The 24,979-nt window shown below is 38.9% G+C and overlaps 1 protein-coding gene across 1 annotated transcript in view; it reads left to right on the plus strand.

Moving 5' to 3' along the window:
- The window catches only part of LOC145981778 (ATP-binding cassette sub-family G member 1-like), a 154,530-nt gene that overhangs the window by 89,071 nt on the left and 40,480 nt on the right, over positions 1-24,979 (plus strand). The window contains exons 3-5 of the mRNA XM_083115194.1: positions 8,658-8,847; positions 18,324-18,469; positions 22,345-22,583. Coding sequence (XP_082971320.1) covers positions 8,658-8,847; positions 18,324-18,469; positions 22,345-22,583 — 575 coding nt within the window. The remainder of the gene's footprint in view (positions 1-8,657; positions 8,848-18,323; positions 18,470-22,344; positions 22,584-24,979) is intronic.

Genomic DNA, 24,979 nt, shown 5'->3' on the forward strand with positions numbered 1-24,979 from the left:
CCTTTACCTCTCAAGGTTGCTCCCACGTACCATTGATTTGAGGCTGGGTGAGTTCCAGAGGCGCGCTCTATGAGCGATCAAGGCGGGAAAAATTCCTACTTTAGATCACCCATAGACGCCCTACGCATTAGACCACCAAGGTACTCAGGGTCCTTTTTATCTTGGTATACCTTTTTGTCTTTCCTTTCAAATGCGAAAATCAAAGCACGCAAACTTTCTTTGTCGCGCAAAAAAAGCTGTTTGAATTCCTCACAGGTACTCAAACCGAAACAGTGTCAAGTACGAGCCATCTACTTCGTGTTCAGAACACGTTCCCAAAACTTGCTCGGCGTTAAGTCATAGTGCAAGGTCAGGATACACGAGATGCCTGCCAGGAGTTTGTGACGTCATCGTCCACAGCTGTCCTTCCTTTCCCCAGCTGATAAACCGGAATCCGTGCCTCTTTATAAATGATGTCAGACGAGGAATGCCTTCGATGTTAGTTAGGTTAGGTTCCCTTAGCATAAATACACAGGAAATGTATTATTTATGAATGCTAACAATGAAAGCATTCCGCGGTGACGTCAGAACGCAAGAGTGCTCTAGCGTTGTGCGATAAAGAAAACCCTTTAATATTATAGCAGTTTCTGCGAGTCCAGTTCCATTCCAGCCTATTGTCTGCGATTCCAGTTGCCCTCGCAATCACACCAATTCGTTTAGCGGCTATGGGCACCGAGTGGGTGTGTTTGTATTTATGGTTCAAGTCCCGATTCGAACGCCACTCGGAAACGTCACTTTTACAGGGTGTCTACAAAATTCTTGTGTATTTGTTTAGTTCCAAATTGACTGTTCATTAAACAATGGTGGTTAAATACTATACGAAGTGGCTCATTGGGACTGGATTACAATTTCGACATATCCATCGCCGCCGAAAATGGACCAGCAAACGATATTATTACAATGTGCCTCATCTTTCATACACATATTTTTATTATTGTTAAAACTTCGGACAAAGATTTGCGGTGCGGATTTGAATATAAGAAGAGTTCCAGAATCCCATCTCAACCCCTCCCCCCTTTCCTGGTGCTGCCTATGACCGTAATAAAGAAGAATTCGACAGATCTTTTAGTCAGCCTCTGGTGGAATGTTTTGCACAGCGTAGTACGGGGAGGCCCTACTTTCGATTCCCGTGTAAATAATAATAATAATAATAATTCCTTTATTTAGCGGGCGAGGTTCAACCGTAAGCTGCTCTACCACCTAACCCTTGTCATGAGCTACATAAAATACAAGTATATATGTATAATATGATAGTACCGTGCGTCAATTTCCTTGCGAGGCCGAGAGATCGGGAGAAGTGTGGCGGGCGGCGCTAGCGGAGAAGCCGATATTTTCGACCAGTAACATCCCGCTTAAGTTTACCGTCGAAATCGTGTTGCTTCGCTCGGAATCGTTTGGAGGTTTCGAATGTGCAACACTGTATGAAGATTACGTTGCAGACTAAACCGTTAAATGTCAATGGTTTTCGTGAGCATTGTTTGCAATCTGAAAGCTCCGAGCTTGAGTTGTTCTTTGCTTCGCGACTACAGGTGCCCTGAACAGAGCTGCGAATGGAGCGAGGAACAGACCTTTAACCAAGAGCGTGTTAATTTCGTACTGCGTAAAAGAGTGTGGTTTTTGGTTACTTGCCGTGCTACTTCTTTGTGTAGTTGCAGTGTGTGTGTTGTATATAAGTGAGGATATTGAAATGCCAGCCACAAAGTTCACGTTAGAACAAATATTTTTTATATATGACACTTACGTGAAAACAGACTCGTGTCGAGACGTGTGTAGGCAATTTGCACAGAAATTCTCTGGCGTTTCACCTCCAGGTAGAGAGACGGTTAGACGTCTTGTCCTTAAATTCCGAGAAACTGGATCGTTAAATTTAGAACCCCTAAGCAAAAACGACGGATTCTAACCGAAGAAAAACTCGATGAAATTTGGCCAGCGTTAGAACGGTCTCCAAACAAACTCCCACGCCATGTTTCACAGGAGGTGGGTGTGTCAAAATAACAATAAAAGATAATATAAGGGCAGAACTTGGAAGAATTACGGAAGAAGAACTTTTGTGTGAATCAAAATTTCATAAAACTATGCCAGGAATGTGTGAATGTAGGTGGAAATCACTTTGAACAACTCTTATAGCACAGGTTAGTGCTCGATTTGCAATATTATAAATATCTGCATGATAAAGATATTTCCATAAAAATAAGCGGGACGTTACTCGTCGAAAATGTCGGCATCTCTGCTAGCGCCGCCCGCCACACTTCTCCCGATCTCTCGGCCTCGCAAGGAAATGGACGCACGGTACATGAATACGGATAGATAGAATGACTAAACTAAAGAGAAAGAATTTCACCTATACTACAATTACGAATATACTCATTATAGTAATATTAGTCATAAAATAATATAAATGTGAAAGAACAAAAATATTATAAAATGAAAAATAAATGTAAAAAAATATGAGTAGAGAAATACTGAGGAAAAATATAAGGTTGCCTTTAAGTACAATAATTGATTGAATTGTTGTTTAAAGTCCACTTTATGCACAGAAAAGCTAACCAGGACTGGGCCTAGATATTAAAGTGGGATCCGAACCACTATCTCCACCGGGTATCGAACCCGGGACCCCTTCATTACAAGGCGACGACACTACAACTGCGCCATCGGGAGGGCTTAAAGTAAAATAATAATAATAATAATAATTTGAAGATAGTTAGAGTGTTTATGTTCTCATCGAGGTGTTCGACGTAGTACACACATAAAAGTAAATTACTGCAGGCTATGAAGGCTGTGAGAAGCTTAGCGCATTCGTTCACGTTATCTTCAACATCTTCATGGCTTAATATAGCTTTAATCACATCCAACGAGACAGATGTTGGAGTTCATGATTCATATAGTCTCTAAAACAAGTGACTCTCTTCACGCTTTATTATATAACTCTCTCTCTCCGTATAGTTTAAAAACACCACTTATAAACAACATGAACTTCTGCATTCAAAAGTTATTCAGTAATTACTGTCGAGAGCCAAACTTTGAAATGTATACACCATCCTCAATTTAGAAAGTAGTAATTAAGAACTATTTTCGGATTCAAACCTTTTCAGACAGGAATGACAATTGATACACGACGTGGGTGAGGTTTCACACCGAAGTGACAAGCCACACGACCACAGGATAGGCACTTTCCCCTCCAGCCTGAAATAAAAAGCATTCATTTACTGGTAATGAGCGACCAACAGACTGACGCTACACGGCTATTGATTAAAAAGAAAACGCCCAATCCGACTGACACGCAAGCGACAATACCGTCAGTACAAAAGCTTGGATTTGTTTCTAAAGGTTCGATGTAACCAGGGTTGTCCAGGTACCCATACATTCTAAAGGGTCCCATTGGGTTCCGCTGCAGGATCGGAAACTTTTTTCTCGCACAATTTAAATTCGATCCAAGTTGCGTATTGTTACATTGAAAGAAATGTTCCTAGACCGTATTTAAATTGATCTGAAAAAAAGGTTCCCATTTCAAATTGAAACACTTTAATAATAAAACGGTTATTAACAGTCCACAACTTATTTACGCTTGCTAATTTTCTCTCCTGGACCGGAGTTCCAAAGCATTTGTATGAATCTAAGCAGAGCGAATGCAACACCTGCACATTTGCGCTAAAATAATCCACGTGATTAAGGCAAGGACAGATAGAACACATTCCACGTGCTCTGAATTCGCATTACTGGAACCACTTTAAGGTCGACAAAAAACGAGCGAGTGATATATTTGAGTTCGATTTTCTCCTAGATAAAAAGCACATTTACGATGTTGGTATGGTTAAACGCAAGACTTTTCCTAAACGTCATCATCATGAAATATTCTTCCACATGGCTCGGTGGATCTTTCACACCGAAGAGACATGCGACAAGCTACACGTGTCACTTGCAACCAGGGTTGTTAAACTAAAGATCCAGGAATTTTAAATAAATTCAATTCCGGTCCAGGAGAGAAAATCAGCAAACGTAAATGGGTTCTGGGCCGTTAGGAGCCTTTTAACTGTATGTATTTCAATTTGGTATTTTTCCGGCTCAATTTATATACGGTCCAGGAACCTCTTTTTCTATAAATAAGCAACTTGGACCGAATTTAAATTTTCAGAGAAAAAAGTTCCGGTGCTGTTGCGGAGCCCATTAGAATTTATGGGTTCCTGAACCATCAACAAGCCTGCTCTGCAATGCTTTCCATCGCAAATGCATCGTTTCTGCTTACCTGATTTGCATAGGTTAAGTGAGGTTCCATGTTAAGATGTGACCACACATTTCAGCAACGGAGGCCTTATCGCGACGGAAAGGAATGCGCCTGGACTGGCCACGGGGATCGTCCCGAGAAAGGAAAAACGAGTTGCTTTATTTTTCCTGGTATCCGTCTCGACCTTGAGTGAAAGCCATGTTTTGTATATGAGCTTTAAATTACCATATATTTTCAAGTTTAATATAGTCTACTTATCGCATTTCATTCATACAACGTACAGATCCACATTTTTTGTGAGGTAATGTTTAGTACTGTGCGTTCATTTTGGCTCGGGGCCGAGAGCGCGTGACTGCAGACGGCGAGGCACGGCGTGGATGCCGGCATGATGGACTTGTGAGGGCCCATTTATTTTTACGCACATATCTTTAGCATGAAAAAATTGTAATTATATTGCATGGCGAGTACTAACCTGTGCTATACATGTTGAAATTTATGCCCAACTGCACGGAATATTTTGATAGACATAATTATTGTCTGCAAGTTGTTTTCTTGCCATTGTTGACCCGGCAGGACGCGCGCTTGGTAAAAAAATATCCAGAAGAAAATTGCTTCTCAAGTCCGACTTCTAATTGTTTGAAAGCATGTAAATAATATCTTCAATGATGAACCTAATTTTATTAAGGTTGAACATTTTTATTTCATTACGCAAAGATAAAGTTAAGAAAAAAATGAGAAAACTACACGCAAGTTGTCAGTGCAGTTGTAGCGAAAGAAAACGCCATCGCAATGACGTTCAAAAGTTGTATGTTTAGGCGCCGGAAGAGCGCACAAGCTGTCGCGTTGCAGGCGAAATTTTTGCTGGATTTTCAGTACATTTGTGCTCGTCTTAGCGTGGAGGTGTAATTTCGGTTTCATTTAAGTGCGCGTGTGAGGATTTGTCCAGTCTCATAGATCACATCAGTGTTGGTTATTTCTGCGTGGTTAATAAGTTTACGTAGCCATTGAAATCAGTGGTCGAAAAATTCACGTTAAAAGAAATAACTATTATGTAAGACACGTAAGTGAAAACCGAATCATGTTGAGATGTTTGTGGGCAATTTATTATTTGTGGGGACCCGTAGAAAGAGTCTACAGATGAACTGAAGACAATATGAGAACAGAAAAATTACGGAACAGGAACTTTTGCGTGTAGAATATGAAAGGCCGCGCACCTCCACCACGTAACGCAATGTTACTTCTGCGTTTGGGATCGAACCAAGAACCTTTATATTGTATTGGGTGGTGTAGTTATTAATCCTTCATCTTTCAGATCGTTATCACTCGCTTGGCCTAAAGTATTATATATGCGAAAGGTTACATCCAAAGTTGTGGCACAAGAATTCACACGTACAGTAATTGAGCTTCTGTACTCTCCATGACTGAACCGATGTGGATATTGATAAGAAGAGGATAATACTTGCCTCACAAATAGATGAATGTAATTCCATAGATTGTCCTCTCAATAATGGTAATTGACACACATCCGACTTTCCAGTCAGAGTTCACTCTCCTCATGCACCACTGTCCAATAATCGTTCCTCCAACTTCCTTGCTCTATCCCTTCCAACTCTCATGCCACATGCGCCTCTCAAGTCAATAACCAAACTTTTCCCTGATTACTTATTCAGCATTCCTTTCTCTGCTATGTTAAGACTTGACACGTCTTACACAATACCTTGGGTACGATACGATACCGTGCCTTTCACGATCGAGTCTTCCGCGGAGCGGCGGCTATTACACCGGGAAGCGAGAGCGCGCCTGCCGGCAAACTGGATGCAACATCTGCGTAACTGAAACCGCTAGCTATGTAATGATATAAGCTCGTACAATTACGCGGACAGTTACAATTAAAATCAGCACATACTTTGTTACAAGGGGTGTTGGAAATGATGTCCTCCTGCATCCACACATTTTTCTGAAATTACTTCAAATTCTCTCCTGATCTTTCCATTCAATTCTTCAGGTTTAAAAGCTCGGTTGCTCGCCATGTAGACGTCATGCAAATGTTTGTTTCTTGTGTAAGGCGCCGGAGGGATTATTTTTAAAAGTGTGTTCCAATCATGCTCCAATGTCGTCTAGTTTCTTCCCAGTAAGCACACGCATTTTCACTCTTCGCTTCTTATCAAGAAAGGCCCTGTTTCCCTAAATTTGCTCATAAGTTCTAGAACATTGCGTCTGTGTGGAACAGGAACATCTGGAAATTCTGCTGCTAATCGCCTTCTAACTTCCCTACAAGACAGGCCCGTAGCCAGGCAGGGGTCGGGGGGGGGGGCTGAGCCCCCTGGAACTGCCACCAGCCCCCTTGGCATTAGACAAAACTATTTTCTGTAATTTGTTTGCAGTGAAGAGTGAAAATGTAGACAGCAGATATTATTTTGCTCACAACTTTGGTGAAGGATAAATTCACAGAACATGAACAACAGCTAACACAGTTCTTCATCTTATTTGTAAGAAGAAGTATAAGTAAGCGGCAAGTATTTGGAAGATTCTCTTCTCTAGACTCTAGAAGGTTCTTTCTTATCTGTACTTTCGTTGCCCCTGTTGCGACCTCCCACTTAGACAGAAATCTGTGACTTTGATGACATCATGCAAATTCCCTCCGCATCTGTGTCAAAGGTTAACAGCTCCCAAGTTTTCGGAACGAAGGGGAGTTTCATTGCTTCCGCCGGGGGTGGAATGTACTGTAGGTATTATGATTGAATATTGTACATTTTTCTTCTGTGATATAAATATCTATATCATCAAAAGTATAGTGCAGGAGGCCTTAGAAAGAGCGTTTCGCGGGCTAACAGCAGACGTCGCTCGCACACTATTGCCGATACTCTCGTGTCGTCTGCTCCTCAGCCGAACAAATAGGCGGAGGTAGCAAGAGGCAGAGGTCACTCACCCTTGCAGAAGGGTGCAGCGAGCTAGCTGTGGCAACGGGGCTCGCTCATTCGCTGACCTGATTGGTTGTCGCAGACACACCCCCATATTGTCGTCTGCTCCAAGCCCGCGAAGCGATCTTTCTAAGGCCTCCTGCACTATAGTATTGGGTGTGTAGTGAGGGATGATGTTAGTAGCAGTCAACACTTTCAACAATCGATGTTTTAAAAGATATACAAAAAATGTAGTATTTGTATGATATTTCTAAATTTCATATAACTTAATGACCCCCCCCCACACACACACACATAATTTACCTCCATTTAATAAACTTTTGAAAATTGGACTTGGGTTACAAAGCCAATAACCTGCGAGTCCCCCTCTGGAGATCAATTCTAGCTACGGGCCTGCTACAAGAATTCGTAATGACGTACATAAAAATCGGTAGTTTCAAATTCTACGCATAGCGTGGCAATACCAGACCGCAAAAAAGCACCAGTAGCACATAAACTGAAACAAAACCATCTCCAGCACTTCTTAAAACCTTAACACTTCACAAACACGTGCAAACTGGACACCAGCTATCTGCATAATGAAGCAGTGACGCGTCCAGTGCCAAGGTCAGCGTACAGCTGTGGGTCTTAATGCCGGCAGATATCCTCCCTCTGCCCTGCCTGCTAGCCACCGCTTCACGGAAGACTCAACAGTGAAAGGCACTGTAGATTCATCTTCCTGTGTTTTAATTATTTTTTTTTCAATATAATACGCCTTTTACTTTAGTTATCCTGTTCGAATATTAATTAAATGAAGCCAGGGGCTCGGGGAGGTTGCGCGGGGAAACAAAACGCCTGTGAACTGCAACCACATTTCACCTTAACTGTGTAAATGTGTGAACAATGAGAATAAATTCACCATCAGGTTATTTTTAATTTCTAATTAGTAGAGGCACACACATACTCGCACTTTTGATAAATAAAAAAGCAAAATTTCATTACAAAAACCGTCAATTTCGGGTTCAAAAGGGGTAAATCAAATAAAATTTCTGTGTTATAGCGGTGAAAAATCAGATCAGAAGCTGAATATAAAATGACATTTTGGTTTTAAATTGTGAATATAATCATACATTTGATTTCAAAACTTAACTTATTCCACAAAATAAAGATATCCCTTCTAATGACACACTTATGTAGTAATCAGAGTACTAAGTTTCTTCCTGTGTAAAGGAATCCATTCTTGCTTCTCAAATATTTACAGCAGAATTAATCAATTTTCCGCGAATTGCATAACTCGCAGGATAATTCAAACTTCAGAAAGTGTCGCGTCGTAAATAAACCCTAAATTTCGTGTTTAAGAGTCTATTTGGCATTTTGCAGTTCGTTCCGCATCATTTCGTGACAAAACATGAAAAATTAACATGTTATTTGACATTTTGTGTTTTTGTCAGATACGAAAAATCAATGCCTCTATAGAGTATGAAATTATCTTCCAGGTGTTCGTCGATGAGCGGTTCCATCGAGGTGAATGACCACCCGCGGGACCTGAACCACTTCCGGAAGCTCTCCTGCTACATCATGCAGGAGGACTTGGTTCAGCCACACCTCACCGTGAGAGAGTCCATGCAGATAGCAGCCGACCTCAAGCTGGGGACGACGTTCTCAGCCAAGCAGAAGGAGGCCATTGTAAGGAACAGCTTTATTAGCATGTAACATGATCAATGGCGCAGAAACGTTTTTCATTTGGAGGGGGGGGGTGTACAATATTCAATGTACTATGTATTGGGAAATTCCATTTTAGAACAATACACATGAATTTTCTGCTCTTTAATGGAAAATTTGCATAAATTAATTTTATTTCCCTATTGTTTTAGAATTTTCGAAAACACAAAGCTCTGGACCCCTATATGGGCTCATTTTGAACTTAATGAAAGGGAAATCAGAAGTTTGTAATGTGAAAATCTATTCATTTTAATGCAGGGCATACTAGAAAATAGGTTCTTGTAACAGCAGCCCCTTACGGCTGTCAAATTATTTTTTGTGTATGTGTGGGGAGAGGTACAACTTGATCTAGAGATTTATGAGGGTACTGTACCCCCTTTTAAAATTTGAGGGGTACAATGTACCCCCACCTTCCTGCGTCACTGAACATGACCATTAGCGTTGCAATATCTAGTCGTCTCTGGTGTAATTATGATCCAATACTATAATAATTCTGATATCTATCTATTCATTGTTTGAGTTTGTATCGCTGTTCACTGCAAGTTCTCAACTTCCTCAATTTCTCAGTTTTCTCTTGGAATTTCCAGCCTCACGTACCATTTCTTCTTTTTTTTAAAAAAAACTATCAGCAAGTATTTAGCCCACACCGTAGTGTTTTATACATACCAGGTGTCCCAGAAGTCTTTCTCTGATTACAAACTTTATCCATATCCGCTATATGCAAGGTAGAGATGTAAAAGTGGTGCCAAAATGTTGGAAAACTAACCAAGTTTATTTATTGCAGGTTTGAGTAACGTGGCTGTAGTGTAGCAGTGCCCAGAAAACAGGAAATGTTCACAAATCATGAAAAAGCTCAGCATGTCCTCTGGTATCACGAGACCCGGTCACCAATAACAGTGCAGAGGAACTTTGAAATGTACAGAATTCTTTCGTCTAGAATATCTGCCATCAATAAGTTAGTATTTAAAAAATTGAATTTATCTTCATTCCCAAATCCTGTCAAGTCCAAGAAACATTGTATGGAAAGATGCCACCCGATGTCAAGAGCATTAATTCCGGATTCCTTGGCACTGACACTGCTACACTACAGCCACATTACTGAAACCTGCAACAAATAAACTTGGTTAGTTTTCCAACATTTTGGCACCACTTTCACATCTCTACATTGCATATAGCGGATATGAATAAAGTTTGTAATCAGGGAGAGACTTCTGGGACACCCGGTATTTCAGTGTCCACGAACTAAACGCACGGCCATGAAATTAGGCGGGTGGCAGAAGTTCGCGCTGTTGCCAAGTCGGAGCACAACACCGTGCGTTGTGAAGTTAAAGAGAATGAAAGATCTCGTTGTAGAGTTGGTCTTTGTAATCCACGTGATACAAACTGACAGTATTTGCTCGAAAGGTCAGGGAAAGAGGTCGGTCTGACGCTCGAACTAGGCAACGTTGCCACATAGTGCGAGGGAACCAGCAACTTTTGTCCCGCTCACGATTTGGTAGGACATTTCACATGAGTAATAATCAACATTATTATACAGTGGAACGTTGATAACTCGAAGCTCAACATCTCGAATTCCGTGATAAGTCGATTTATTATTGTAATCCCCTTGAATTGTCCATAACACTCAATACTAATTTTACCTCAACAACTCGAATAAAATCTTGATAAGACGAATTTTTGTACAGTGTATGGGATGTCGTTCGAGCTCAATAACTCGAAGGTAGAGTATGAGAAACCTCTGAGTCGAAGTTAAATTTAATCACCTCTATAACTCGAAGTTTTAGTCGCACGGACCTCAATAAGTCGAAGTGTAGGTGCGTACGTACAATGTCAGGTGATCAACAATCGTGTCGGGACTTGAACTCCCCCACCCTGCCGTGTATGTAACCATCATTGTTGATGTGTTTAGATCTCTATGACTCGAAGTCTGCGATTTTGGCCCTCAATAACTCGAACCTTGATAAGTCGAAGTCCTAGATAGAGTCCAGCACAGATATTTCTGCCGTGCGATGCGCGAAACAACTAAAGAAGCAGTGTTGCTAATGGAGCAGATAGAAAAATCGCTGCAGTGCGCCGATGCACAGCTGTTATGTACAACAAGGAAATTAGAGAATTCAGGTGTATCTAACGTTGAGTTTTAAACGTCATGCATTATACCAGGACTAGGATTAATATGTACTAACAAGTGGCTTTGTATGTAGCTACATACATATGGACTAAAAATTCGCAAAATATGAACTAACACATAAGTAAAATTACCAAAAATGCTGCAAAGAAGACTTCTTCATACGATTCCTTATTTGAGTGATTTCAAACAAAATAAAAAATATATATATATTATTTTTCATTGCATTAATGCACTGGTGGCGTTCTAACTTTTCACTCCCAAAACCCGTATGCACTGGCATGGAACTGCAACGGCAGATAATAACATGCCAACGTGTTAAACCGCTACAATTGCACCATAACACTCCTCCTCAAGCAGTATTATTATTTCCTCTCTGAGATCGGCGACAGTCGGTTGCCTTTGTTGTACATTTACAAAGGATGCTGGCTTCCACAACAGTAACAAGTACATATACTGCCACTAAGCCAAGCGTCAGGTTAACCTTGCAGCAGGTTTTCGCATATGTAGATCCAAACGTGCGCGCAAGAATATAGTTCCACTGTGACGGGTTCTATTCCGACACAACTGCATACTTGCAAGAAAACAGTTATTTAATTTGTAAAATACAGACAAAATAATACATCCATTAGCAGGTGTGGACTTGATCGGTTGCAATCACTGTGCAGACGAACTTGGATCCGCAGATTCGCCAACTGGAGTTTGTATTGAGCTGAGGAATCCCTGAAGCTCAAGTGCGAGTTGAGCAAGACTGAATACGTTGCAGAGCGCGTGGAATCCGTGATACCAGTGTTGCACATCCCACTATTTTAACCCTATGTTTATTAACTAACTAACTCCCTAGCCTTCTTAAACCCGAAGGTTATTGGCTGCAGCAACACAGGCCTTCCATCTTTCCCTATCTTGAGCAAGTTCTATATACTCTTTTCCATCCCTACCGATTTCCCTTAGGTCCATCTCAACGTTGTCCCTCCATCTTCGTCTTGGCCTTCCTACAGGTCTCTTACCATCAGGTTTCCCAACAAGAATCCTGTAAACTCCTCTTTCCTCTCCCATTCGTGCCACATGGCCTGCCCACCTAAGTCTTCTTGATTTAATTATTCTAATAATATCTGGACATGAGTACAAATTATGTAGTTCTAAATTATGTAACCTTCTCCACTCACCTGTCTCCTCATCCCTTTTAGGTCCAAATATTTTCCTAAGGATCTTATTTTCAAATACTCTCAATTTACGTTCCTCTTTCAATGTAAGGGACCAAGTTTCACATCCATATAATACTACAGGCAAAATTACTGTTTTGTATATTTTAACTTTTAGTTTCTTAGATATTAAACGAGAAGACAAAAGTTTATGAAGAGAGAAGTAACATGCATTTCCTGAATTAAGCCTACTTTTTATTTCCTCTTTAATATAATTTTCATTTGTTAATATTACTCCTAAGTATTTGAATTACTTAGTTGTTATCAATAATTAGATTTTGATTATTACCTAACACTTGGTTTCGGCCTGTAAGCATATATTTAGTTTTCTCTTTGTTAACTTCCAAACCTATCTCTTTAGCAGTTTTAAAAAATATTTTAGCATTATTCTTAATTGTATTCACATCATCCCCCAGTAAGTCTACATCATCTGCATATGCTAACAACTGAGTCACACCATTTAATTTTAGTCCTTCTTGAGTTTCTTTTACCTTCCTTACAGCATATTCTAAGGCAAAATTAAAGAGCAATGGATATAATGCATCTCCTTGTTTTAACCCATCATGAATTGTAAATTTCTCAGACATATTATTACCCACACGAATTTTACTTTCTGTTTCACTGCTGCATATTTTTATCATATTAACAAGCTTCTTAGGTATTCCAAACTCTACTAATATATTATATAATTTATCTCTTTTGACCGAATCATATGCTTTTTTGAAATCAATGAATAGTTGATGGACATTTCGATTATATTCCCACTTTTTTTCAAGTGTCTGTCTAATGTGAAAAATTTGATCTGTAGTTGATCTGTTACGTTTAAATCCACATTGATAATCACCTATAATTTCATTAGCATATGGGGTTAGTCTTGTTAAAAGAATGTTAGATAATATTTTATATGTTGTTGAGAGTAAAGAAATTCCACGGTAATTATTGCAGTTCATTTTATCACCGTTTTTATACACAGGAACAATTATGGATTCTTTCCACTGTTGAGGGATTTCTTCTTTATTCCATATTAAACAAATTAATTTATGAATTTGACATATTAATGAATTTCCACCATATTTAATTAACTCAGCTGGTATTAAATCAATGCCAGGTGCTTTGTTATTCTTTAGCCTTTTAATAGCATCTTTAACTTCAGTCAAGTTAGGTTCTGGAACTAAAGGTTCTGCTGTGTGTACTTCATTCACTTCTGATTTATCTCCAACATGGACATTTAAAAGGTCATTAAAGTAGTTCTTCCATCTATTTAGAATATCACTTGGGTCAGCTAGAAAATCACCGTCTTTATCTTTTATCAAGTTTACTTTAGGTTGCCACCCCTTTCTAAACTCATTTACACCTTTATATAAATCTCTGATATTTTTATTTTTGCTGTTTGTTTCAATTTCGTTAATTTTGCTTTTCAAGTAATCTCTTTTTTTACTTCTAAACGTGCGGTTAACTTCTCGCTTTATTCTATTATAATTGCTTAGATTTGTATCATCAGAGTTATTTAACCACCTAAGTCTAGCCTGATTTCTTATTTCTATTAGATTATGACATTCATTATCAAACCATGGCTTACTTTTTCTCGGTTTATGGTATCCTATACTTTCTTTAGCTGCTGATTCTATTGCATTACGTATGTGCTCCCAATTCTTATTTACGTCTGTTTCATTTATATTTTCATCATCATTTAAATCCTGCAAAACATCAAATCTATTTGACAGTTTAATTTGGTAATCTTTCTTAATTCTTTCATCAGCAAACTTTCCTGTATCAAATTTTATAACTTTTAGATTTTGTTGCTTATGATTTATCACTGAGAGTCTTTCCCTTAATTTAGCAATTACTAAATAATGGTCACTGGCACAGTCAGCACCTCTATGTGTACGAACGTCAATTATACTATTATGCCTTCTCTTATCAATGAGAATATGATCTATCTGATTATGAGTTTTACCATCTGGAGAAGACCAGGTATATTTATGGATATCTTTATGTTTAAAAGTAACCCTATGTTTATTGCGATTAATAATCGTGCTATACAGCGGCGAGAATGGCTGAATCAAGCAAGGTCTCCTGTTCAGCGAGTGTTATTGTGGGCTTCATCCGAAGGGAAAAGCTCTTCAAATCAAGCAAGTTGTTTAAAATGCATAATCCTCCTTACGGAAACAAGATCAAAGTAAAACAGGGCGTGAGGTGATTTGCCGTCAATGGGCGCACGAACTGTATCCCGGGTGTGGAATGATTTGCGGTTTGAGTTTAGGAAGAGGAAACGATTGTTTGTTGTTTGACTACAAAAGAATGTCCCCGGTATTAAAAGATATCCCCTTGAGAAGAAACATGTTTATTATTTGGACCAGACGTGCTTTAACTCTGGGAGGGGCTTGGGCGTTATATTGATTTATATATATATATATATATATATATATATATATATATATATATATATATATATATATATCACCATGCAAAACCACCGCCAGGGCTGAAGAAACCGACGAGAAAGGGAGAGGGGAAGGGAGAGGCTTATTGTTTCACCCACTGACGGCAATGACGTCTTTGTTGAAGGCGCATATATTTACTGTTCCGTGCAAGGAAAGGGATGGATGATTAGCAAGGAATGGACAGACCAAGATTTGAATCATGGTTTAGTGAAGTGATTCATAAATTGTAACCAGAATAATAGCAGCAGACAATGCACCTGATTGTATATATCCACAATAACAAATCATACTTTTTTTTTTAATGGTATAACTTGAAGTGCGTGTGTCTTACAGTAACAAAGGTTTTCATAAACGTATTTTTTTATAAACCAAAAACAATAATTTGTCATTAAATTCAAGAGGGCCTGTCGTTGTTTACTTATATCTTTGTTTATTTTTATTTTTGCGTGCTCGAAATATACACACATGCTCATGGGCGTCCGGAAGGGGGGGGGCAAGGGGCCGTTCCCTCCCTGGAAAATGAAAGTCAACCAAATATAATGTATTTCACACATATAATTTCATTTTAGCCACAATAATATGTATTAATTATTGCATTAACACAATAAATTCAAATTTAAGCAATGTTATTAGGGAACTACACTCTTTTGGAGGAAATGTGACTTGTTTGCCCCCCTGGGAAAAATACTCTCATGTTTCGAAGATATTTCGCATTTATATTAAGTAATGACACATTTTTTTAAATAATTTATGCGCCGAAAGTACTTCTAAAATGTTATGTTTCAGGAGACAAAAAGAAACACAAATATATTCCGCTTGACATGCATGCGGGTTTTGATGTGTTGTGCGGTTGGCAATACTGTGGATTTTCTCAGTGTCTGCGACGTAAGCAGCTCGGCGGTTGAGGCAAGACTGGCACGGAAGATTCTGTGCTCAGTTCCCGCGCGGATTGATACATAAAACCTGCTGCAAACTTAGCCTGACGCGCGGCTTAGACGATAAGCTGCGCGGCGTTTTCTTTTGTTATGAACCAGGGCCGGCGCTAGTCATTTTGCCTCCCTGGGAGGTGGCGGCAGATGCCGCTCTATTTCGACCCCCCCCCCCGGTCATTACGCAGCAACGGAAAATTGAAAATCAATATATTCCTAACTAAAACATCAAAATATAAAATAAATAATGAGACTTCTTATGCTATTTCAATACTATTCAGCGCAAAAGAATATCTCGCACGATCACAGTTTTCAATAGGCTTATTTTCTCTTCTCTTCAAATTTTGCCGCTCTGGGCGATGGCACGGTTCGCCCTCCCCTTCCGCCGGCCCTGCTATGAACTTGGTCACCCATCAAAGCATGGCAATTTTAACACAGAAAACAATATGCATCGCATTAAGCAGCAAAAATGACAGCCTCCTCTATGCAATTTCTACAAGAACACGTGCCGGAGCCAGAGTTGAAATGATGTTGGAGCCACATAATTTATTTATTTTGAATAATTCCAAAATTATGAAATATGAACAATTTGTGAATTAAACCTGTTGAAATATGTAAAATTAAGTATATTTTCCTTAAATATGTAAAAGTAAGTATTTATTAAAGTTATTGGGATGCTAACACCTTCACTGGCTTCCTCCTTCATGAACTCGTGCACGTTGCTTAGAATTTCCCGAGCTTGGCTATGCTAGGTTTTTGATTTCAACTTCGACAGAACTGGAGGCATTATGGAATTTAACGTTCATTAGCAAACACACACTTTTACATACACACACGCAATACACGCACACAACGTCAAACCGGTCAAATATTTAGTATAAAATAAAAATATGGTGCCTCCAATCCAACAAAACTCAGCGCCACTTTACCTGCCTTTTCCCTTCCGTGACAGAAATAGTGCTTCATTATTACAGTTGGCAACACTCGTTACTAGCTAGCCAATGAACATGCACTGCATAAAAGAAGCAACCACTACGCCGTGCTTACTGTGCATAAAGTGGACTTAAAAAACACCAACCCCACTACGCCGTGCTATATTGCCACATTACAGTCCCTGCCGAACGGTGTGAACCGCGAGCTGGAGCGCTATAAAATTGTTTTCAATGATGTTTGCGCGAGTGTGTCCAGGAATGTAATGACAATATGGCAACAATAGCGAAGGTTTTGGAGCAGGGTAGAACACGTGATGCTAAGAGAGAGGGAGACGAAACGAAAATTCGTTTCTACGCAACGGCAAATTTACCTCCAATTTTTTCTTGTTCCCCTCAAGTTCGAGTTATCTTACTACAGTTACTACAGTATCTCTTACTGTAGTAACATAACGAGCATGATGACTTTAGTTTTAAAATGCTTGGAGATTTGTCAAAGACCAGATACAATACATTTATAGGAAGCGATATAACGGCAATATTAAAATTTCTTCAATATTTCGTATTTTTTACATATTTAAATATATATATATATATATATATATATATATATATATATATATATATATATATACACAGAGCATTCCCTGACATTCGCTACGAGACTCGGCGGCAAACTGTCAGGCATCAGCGCTTCTCTCTCCCGGTGAACAGGTCAGCGACAGTCGCTAAAATCTGCTATTAAAATTACAGTTTTCATATTGTGTACTAACTTAGACTACAGAAGGTGTTGAAAATGATGTCCCTCTGCTGCAACACATTCCTGGCATCTCCGAAGGAAATTGGCATTTACTTACACGTGCAAGTTCGTCTACTATAATTCTCCCTATTTCTCGCACATTACTCTCTTTTAACTCACGGATGGTGTGCGGATTGTCTTTGTATACTTTATTTTTTAGATTTCCCATTTTTCTTTCGAGGTTTAATATAGTGGTCCTACGTGGAACGGGAACACCAGGAAATTTCGTTGCAAAACGTCGTCGCACTTCTCCACAATCCCTCTTTCCGGAGTAACACTCGACAAGATAAATCCTTTGTTGTAATGTAAACTTTTGTTGTGCCATATTAAGCCACAATCTTCAACACACGGACACAACACAACTTCCGAGGGAGGATTATACTGGCGTCAATCTGCAACGTCAACAGAAAGGGAAAGAGAGCGAAGGCAGGGAAAGCGAAAAAAACAAAACAGATTGTAGCGTGCGACTGTCGCGGACCCCGTTCACCGTGAAAGACAAGCCCTGACGCCGGGCCGCTTGCCGCCGAGTCTCGTAGCGAATGTCAGGGAATTATCTGTATATATATTGGGGATGGCCAAATCCGGATAAAATTTTATCCGGATATTGGATAATTTTCTATCGGGATTATTCTGATTTCCGAATTATCGGATTATCCGTTGCATCCGAAACAGATATTGGATAATTTGAAATCCGGATCCACGTTATCCGGATTTTGGGTACAATCCTAGTATATATATATATATATATATATATATATATATATATATATATATATATTTCACTCTAAATAGCCGCATCGAAATTCTGCAAACGGCATGAACAGAATCGGACTAAAAATTTATATTTCTAGCTGTGTAAAGCATTCGTGCAAGGGATGAATGAATCTGTATTATTTACTATTTCTTTAACTGTTCATTTCTCCCTATTTATAGGCATAAAGAGTACATAGTACTTTTCAGCGCCACTGACTATGATTTTACTTCTCAAGGATTCAGTGTTTTTTCTTTTCAGATCGAGGAGATCCTGTCCACGCTCCGCCTGAAGAAATGCTCCAGCACGAAGACAAACAGACTCTCAGGAGGCGAGAGGAAGCGGCTGGTCATCGCCTTGGAGCTCGTCAACAACCCTCCCGCCATCTTCCTCGACGAGCCAACCACGTAAGTCCTCTCAGAATATTTGCTCTCATGCCGAGTATCATTCCAATACAATGTCCAGGTTATTCCTTGTCATTTCATATTAGATGACATAAGCAGGCCCGTAGCTAAAATTGATCTCCAGGGGGCTCATGGGTTATAAGGGGGCGCTGTATACCAATTCCATTTTTAAAAGAATTAACAGTATTAAATGAGGGTAAATTATGTGTGGGGGAGAGGTGTCATTACGTCACATAAAATTTATAAATATAACACAATCTACTACATTTTTCTACATCTAAAATATCTCTTGAAGTGTTAATTGACTGGTACTGAAATCATCACTTACACACTCCATACTACTTTAGATGTTACAGATATTTATATCACACAAAAAATTCACAATATTCAAACTTGGGAGCTGTTGGCCTTTGATGCAGATACGAAGCGAATTTGCATGATGACATCAAAAGTCACAGATTTCTGTCTAAATGCAGGCCGCAACAGGGGCAGTGAAGATAAAGAAGCTCCCGCATAAAAGAACTTACTAAGTCTAGATAATCTTCTAAATAATTGCAGATACTTAGACTTCAGCTCATAAACAAGATGAGCGAATGTAATAGTAGCTAAGAAATGTTCTTGTTCTGTTGATTTATCCTTAAAGTTGTGAGCTGTCTATATTTTCACTCTTCACTGCAAACAAATTATACAAAGTAGTTTTACCTAATGTCAAGAGGGGCTGATGACAATGCCAGGGGGGCTGACGGGCCTACGTATAAGGACAATTCCATTGTGTCCGGTGTGACATTCAGACAAATTTACATTCATTCTTTAATTATTTTCTTAGCACATGCAAATATGTAACTCTTATCAATTCATGTAATTTCATTTTCCTTGCAAGTTAATCAATTTCAGAATATTTTTCCCCCCGTCTCAATTTTCAGCTACAGAAAATAGATCTTTCTCTAATTGTGACGGGCATGACATTTCTGAGACATGGCTTTCGGACCTTCCTCAGTCTTTCAGAAAACACCAGTGGCGTCTCGCCCCTTGGGGCTTGCTGGGCTTAGCCCCTAAAGAAAAACGGACGTATTGACGTAATTATCAATCACCATAACGCATAACTATCACACAGTCTTTTAAAAGGCGATTTTTACCCACGTAAATTCATCGTCTGTTGCAATGGATACGACAGCGCTCCTAGCGGCATTGATGTCAATTATCGTTTTCCGGGGCACGTCGCAAAGGAAGGCGTGGCCTACACCCACCTACGCTACAGTGAAGGTCACATGCTAGCAGAGAGATGAGGGGAGAGTGCAATGGATTTGAGTGCCGATTCGGGGCTAGCTCCGTTGCGTCGCGTTCGATCTGGTGTGTTGTTCTGTAGTGTTTTGGTGGCTTTCATTCGCTATGTTTGAGTGAGTTTGGCAGGGTTGATGTTCGAGCACAAATTGATGAAGGACATAGGCTGCCAATTACAAGACACAATGAATTTGTCCGGAAAAATAGGCATATATTAAATAGAATTATCGATTGCTTAAAATTCTGTGGTCGACATGAACTTGCTCTACGAGGACATAATGAAAGAGGCATCTTCCCAGATGTATTATCCCTTCATACAAGAGGGAAAACTAAAGAGGGAACTTCGTGTTCTTTATTGTAGTGAAGAGTTGAAAAACATAAACTCTATCAGTAGATTGCATTCATTTATTATTTAAAATTATTTAGAGGGTACCTTTTCAGAAACAGTAAAAATGACAAACATAGTTTTAATAACTCCAGTGGCAACAGCTGAATCTGAACGATGTTTCAGCACATTGAAGCGTATTAAAACCTGATTAAGAAATGCAATGGGACAAGACAGACCAAATGCCTTGGCACTTGCTTACAATAGAGATAAAATATATTTCAAACAACGAAAAAGTAATAACAAAATTTGCTGAGCAGAAGAACAGGAGTCAACGTTCGTAGAAAGGTATGTTTCACAACAATACCTGTTTCTTTTGTAATCATGTGAATTGTCATTATATTTTAAATTCTTTAAAAAAATAAGTCCAGTTTTGTAGTTTAGAAGAAGATAAATACCCGTTTTTTGTAATTCATGTAATTTGTCATTGCATTTTAAATTCTTTCAAAAAAGTAAGTCCAGTTTTGTAGTCTAGAAAAAAAACTATTTTTTGTAATTCATGTGAATTGTAATTATATTTTAAATTCTTTAAAAAATAAGCCCCGGCCAAATTTGAGGCCACGAGACGCCACTGGAATACACTGAAATATATGGGTTTACTGAAACAATTTTATTTTAATTTCACAAAGCAAACTTCTCTCGACATTTAGATGCTTCTAGTTCCTAAAAACATTACTACCTGCTTTTTTAAAAAACCTTTTTTGTCTGTGACGGGTGTGACACCATGCACGTTATTTACTTTGTAGGATTTTGTAACAATGCAAAGCATATGAAAATTATCAAATAGATTCTTCAAACTAAGGTTTGTTTCAGAAAGAAAGCAAGGTACTTCTGAGCTTAAGATATAGAAACAATTAGAACGAAATTAGAATTAATTTATTTTTCGTTTGATAATGAAACTAAATTAAGTGGACACACCACACATAAAATCCCGCTTCTAGTATAAAAAATGTTCACAAATCAGGAAAAAGCTCAGCATGTCCTCTGGTATCACGAAAACCGGTCACCAATAACAGTGCAGAGGAACTTTGAAATGTACAGAATTATTTCGGTATATATATTAATAATTGCAACTTCTGCGTAGTTTTCCCTTTAATTTCATATATAATTTACAATTATATACAATTTTAATTTACTTATTTGAACAAATAACCTTGTTTCTCAACTTTTACATGGAATGGCTCATAAGTAAGTTTTTAATCTCCAGAGTCCTTATTTGCATTGAATAAATTCGGTATTCTCCATTTCCCATACACATGTAGGCTTTTGTGAATGTTACTAAGACCATGAACTTAGTTGTAACTAGATGAAACTACATTTAGTGAATGTTTCAACTAGTTTTCATGATTTTTACTGCTTACAAGTAGAACTAAATCAGATTTCTAGTTGAAACTACTTTTAATTAATATAACTACGGTAGAATCTAATTTTTAGAAGTCACATTCCAGTCTATGTAAGCCTAACTATCGTAACCAACATATAAAATATTCTAGCCAAATATTCCATCAACCGCAAGTAGGAGAAGATACTGTGAAATGGTCACGACTGAAAAGAAGCTAGTTTTAACTGCAAAATTATAGTACTCGCAAAACACCTTAAAACTGCACAACATTCCCTGACATTCGCTACGAGACTCGGCGGCATGCGGCCCGGCATCAGCGCATGTCTCTCCCGGTGAACGGGTCCGCGACAGTCGCTTATATTAAACCTTGTAAAAAAGTTTAGAGTAACAGGGTCAGTTTTGAATAAAAGTGGAAAGAAAAATGGGGAAATAAAGTATACAAAGACAATCCGCACACCATCCGTGAGTTAAAAGAGAGTATTGTACGAGAATTACAGTAGACGAACTTGCACGTGTAAATGCGAATTTCCTTCGGAGATGCCAGGAAAGTGTTGCAGCAGAGGGACATCATTTTCAACACCTTCTGTAGTCAAGGTTAGTACACAATATGAAAACTAATTTTAATAGTCGACTCTAGCGACTGTCGCTGACCCGCTCACCGGGAAAGACAAGCGCTGATGCCGGGCAGCTTGCCGCCGAGTCTCGTAGCGAATGTCAGGGAATTCTCTGTAGTATTATTATGTCGCAGGTATATCGGGAGCAGTCTGAACCTCCAAAGTCCCATCTCTCTGCACTGTTTATTATTACTGTATGTGTTGGGGGAAGGGGTTTTAATCGTAGTTATCAGAACAGCCTTGCCACTGTCCACAGGGGCCTGGACAACATAGCCAGTTTCCAAACGCTCTCCATGCTGAAGACGCTGGCGACGGAAGGACGGACGGTCGTCTGCTCCATCCACACGCCCACCGCCCGGCTGTTCGAGATGTTCGACCTGGTCTACGTGGTGGTCAAGGGCCAGTGCGCCTTCCAGGGCCCTCCCAACAGCCTCGTCTCCTTCCTGCAGTCTGTCTCCATGTCCTGCCCCGTGCATTACAACCCGGCTGATTTCGGTAAGTTACACCAGCATGGTTTGTTCTTCTACGTGCCACGCGTTGAGAGAGCATCTCCCATTGTTGTTAGTCAACATAACCGTAGGAAAACGGGTACGCAAAACCAGGGCTCGAAAAATCTTCTTCAGAGCTAGGCGCCAGCTCTGAAAATCAGGCGTCAGGAAACCACCTACTAGCACTTGTGCACAGGGTGCGAAATAATTGAAAACTGGTGGGGGAGAAAGTTCATAATCTACAAACCCCCCCTCCCCCACATGTGTATTATTAAAAATAAAAATAAATCACTCAATTAAAAATATATTATTATTATTAATTACATAAATGAAATTAATTTGTTACTTTTATACATATCAGATATTGCAAAGCAGCTAACTAATTCATTTTGAGGCCAAGATTGTTGGTGAGGGGGATTTCCCCCCGTCTCCCTCCCCCTGAGTGCATACTATAAGAAGCAGTGGTTAGCACATCGCGTTACGAATCCAAGGGTCCCGGGTTCGAATACCGACCTGGGCATGGATGTTTGTGAGTGTTCATTCATCATATCATCACTCATCCCCATCTTCGCAAATTAGTCAAAAGTGACAAAAAACAAAGTAAAATATAACTAATCAATCAAAAATCAATCAATCTATAAGAAGCTGAAGCATCACTGTCTTAAAAACATCGCTAAATCATGTGAGAAAGCGGTTACAACGAGTAAGAAATTGTTACTGATTCTATGGAATGTTCACAACGTTGATTAAAAAAAAAAAACATTTGCTAACTTACGCTGTACTACAATTTGAACTTAGAATTTTCAAAATATCGTACATGCAAACTTAAAAAAGGGCAATATTACAGCAAAAGCTCACAGTCACCAGGCTCACATTTTTAGTGGCCCTGGCGACCGGAATTTTTCGAGCCCTGCACAAAACAATAGACTTCATATTACTTTGGAAGACTCACGAAAAATATACGTCATTGTTTAAGTGGAAATAGGGAGAAATACACGCTGTGGTACCAAAGCTTTTACACATGAGGTGCAGAAAACGAAAATAAAGGCATTGTTCTTTCAGTCTCTCTATGCTTCTTTATTTCAGGATTGTTGAAGGTCCAGGAAATTTTGAATAAATTAATTCCGGCCCAGGAGAGATCTGGACCGTATAGAACAATTTTATCTGTAAAGTACAGCGTGTCCACAAAAACATTCCTTGATTTTAAACAACCACAAAATTTTAATTATGTATATTACGAAATGTATACAGATACCATTCAAAAGAACAGCTCAAAGAATTTTAGCGGATGTGTAATTGTTGGCGTTAACTACAACAATAGATGGCATAACAATAAATGCATGGAAAAAAGGAAAAAAAATAGAAAAACACATTTTAGGATGCAAGAGAAAAATTAATGACAATTTGCACAGTAATACTCATGGATCCTACTGTACAAACCTAATAATCCAGTAAACATCAACAGTAACACAATTTGCTTCTAACAACAATGCCATTTACAATAACACATTAACAATCGAAAGATCTTTTGGTGTGTTCTCTCTTGTCCACCGTTACATTTGTTCTTATTATTTGAAGTTTCTTTGCAACACTCATTCATATAGCATTGTACAGTGGGATCCATGAGTAGTACCGTGCAAATTGTCCATGACTATTTTCATTAATTTCTCTCTTACGTCCTAAAATGTGTTTTTCTGCTACCTTTGGCTATTTTTTTCCTTTTTTTCATTCTTTTATTGTTATGCCACACTATTGTTGTAGAGAATGCCAACAATTACACATCCGCTAAAATTCTTTGAGCTGTTCTTTCCAATGGTATCTGTATAAATTTCGTAATATGCATAATTAAAATTTTGTGGTAATTTAAAATCATGGAATGTTTTTGTGGACACGCTGTATTTCAATTCAGTTCAGGAACCTCTTTTCCGGATCAATTTAAATACGGTCCTGGAATATTTTTTTCCGGATCAATTTAAATTCGGTCCATGAATTTTTTTTCCGGATAAATTTAAGTAGCCTACGGTCCAGGAACCTTTTTTTCGGATAAGTTTAACTAGGGTCTATTGAAATGAAGTAATACGCAACTTGGACCGAATTTAAATTGTGCGAGAAAAATGGTTCCGGTCCTCCAGCGGAACCCAATAGAACCCATTAGAATTTTTGGGTTCCAGGACTCTTAACATCCCTGCTTTATTTCCCCTCAACCCAATTTTGCTTCATTGTATAGAAAATTAGATCTTACTATGATACTATGTTACAGTGAGATTAAGAGCGTTTCAGAATTAGTGTTCTCATGGCCAGTTCGGAATCGCGAGAAAAGAAAAAAAATGTTACATTAATAAATTATTTTGATGAAATTGATTCAATTTTGCAGTAGCAAGACAACAAACGATAACAGCTGAT

Source organism: Lepisma saccharinum, chromosome 30 (assembly GCF_977018435.1).
Source record: "Lepisma saccharinum chromosome 30, izLepSacc3.1, whole genome shotgun sequence".
In the NCBI taxonomy this organism is placed as follows: domain Eukaryota; kingdom Metazoa; phylum Arthropoda; class Insecta; order Zygentoma; family Lepismatidae; genus Lepisma; species Lepisma saccharinum.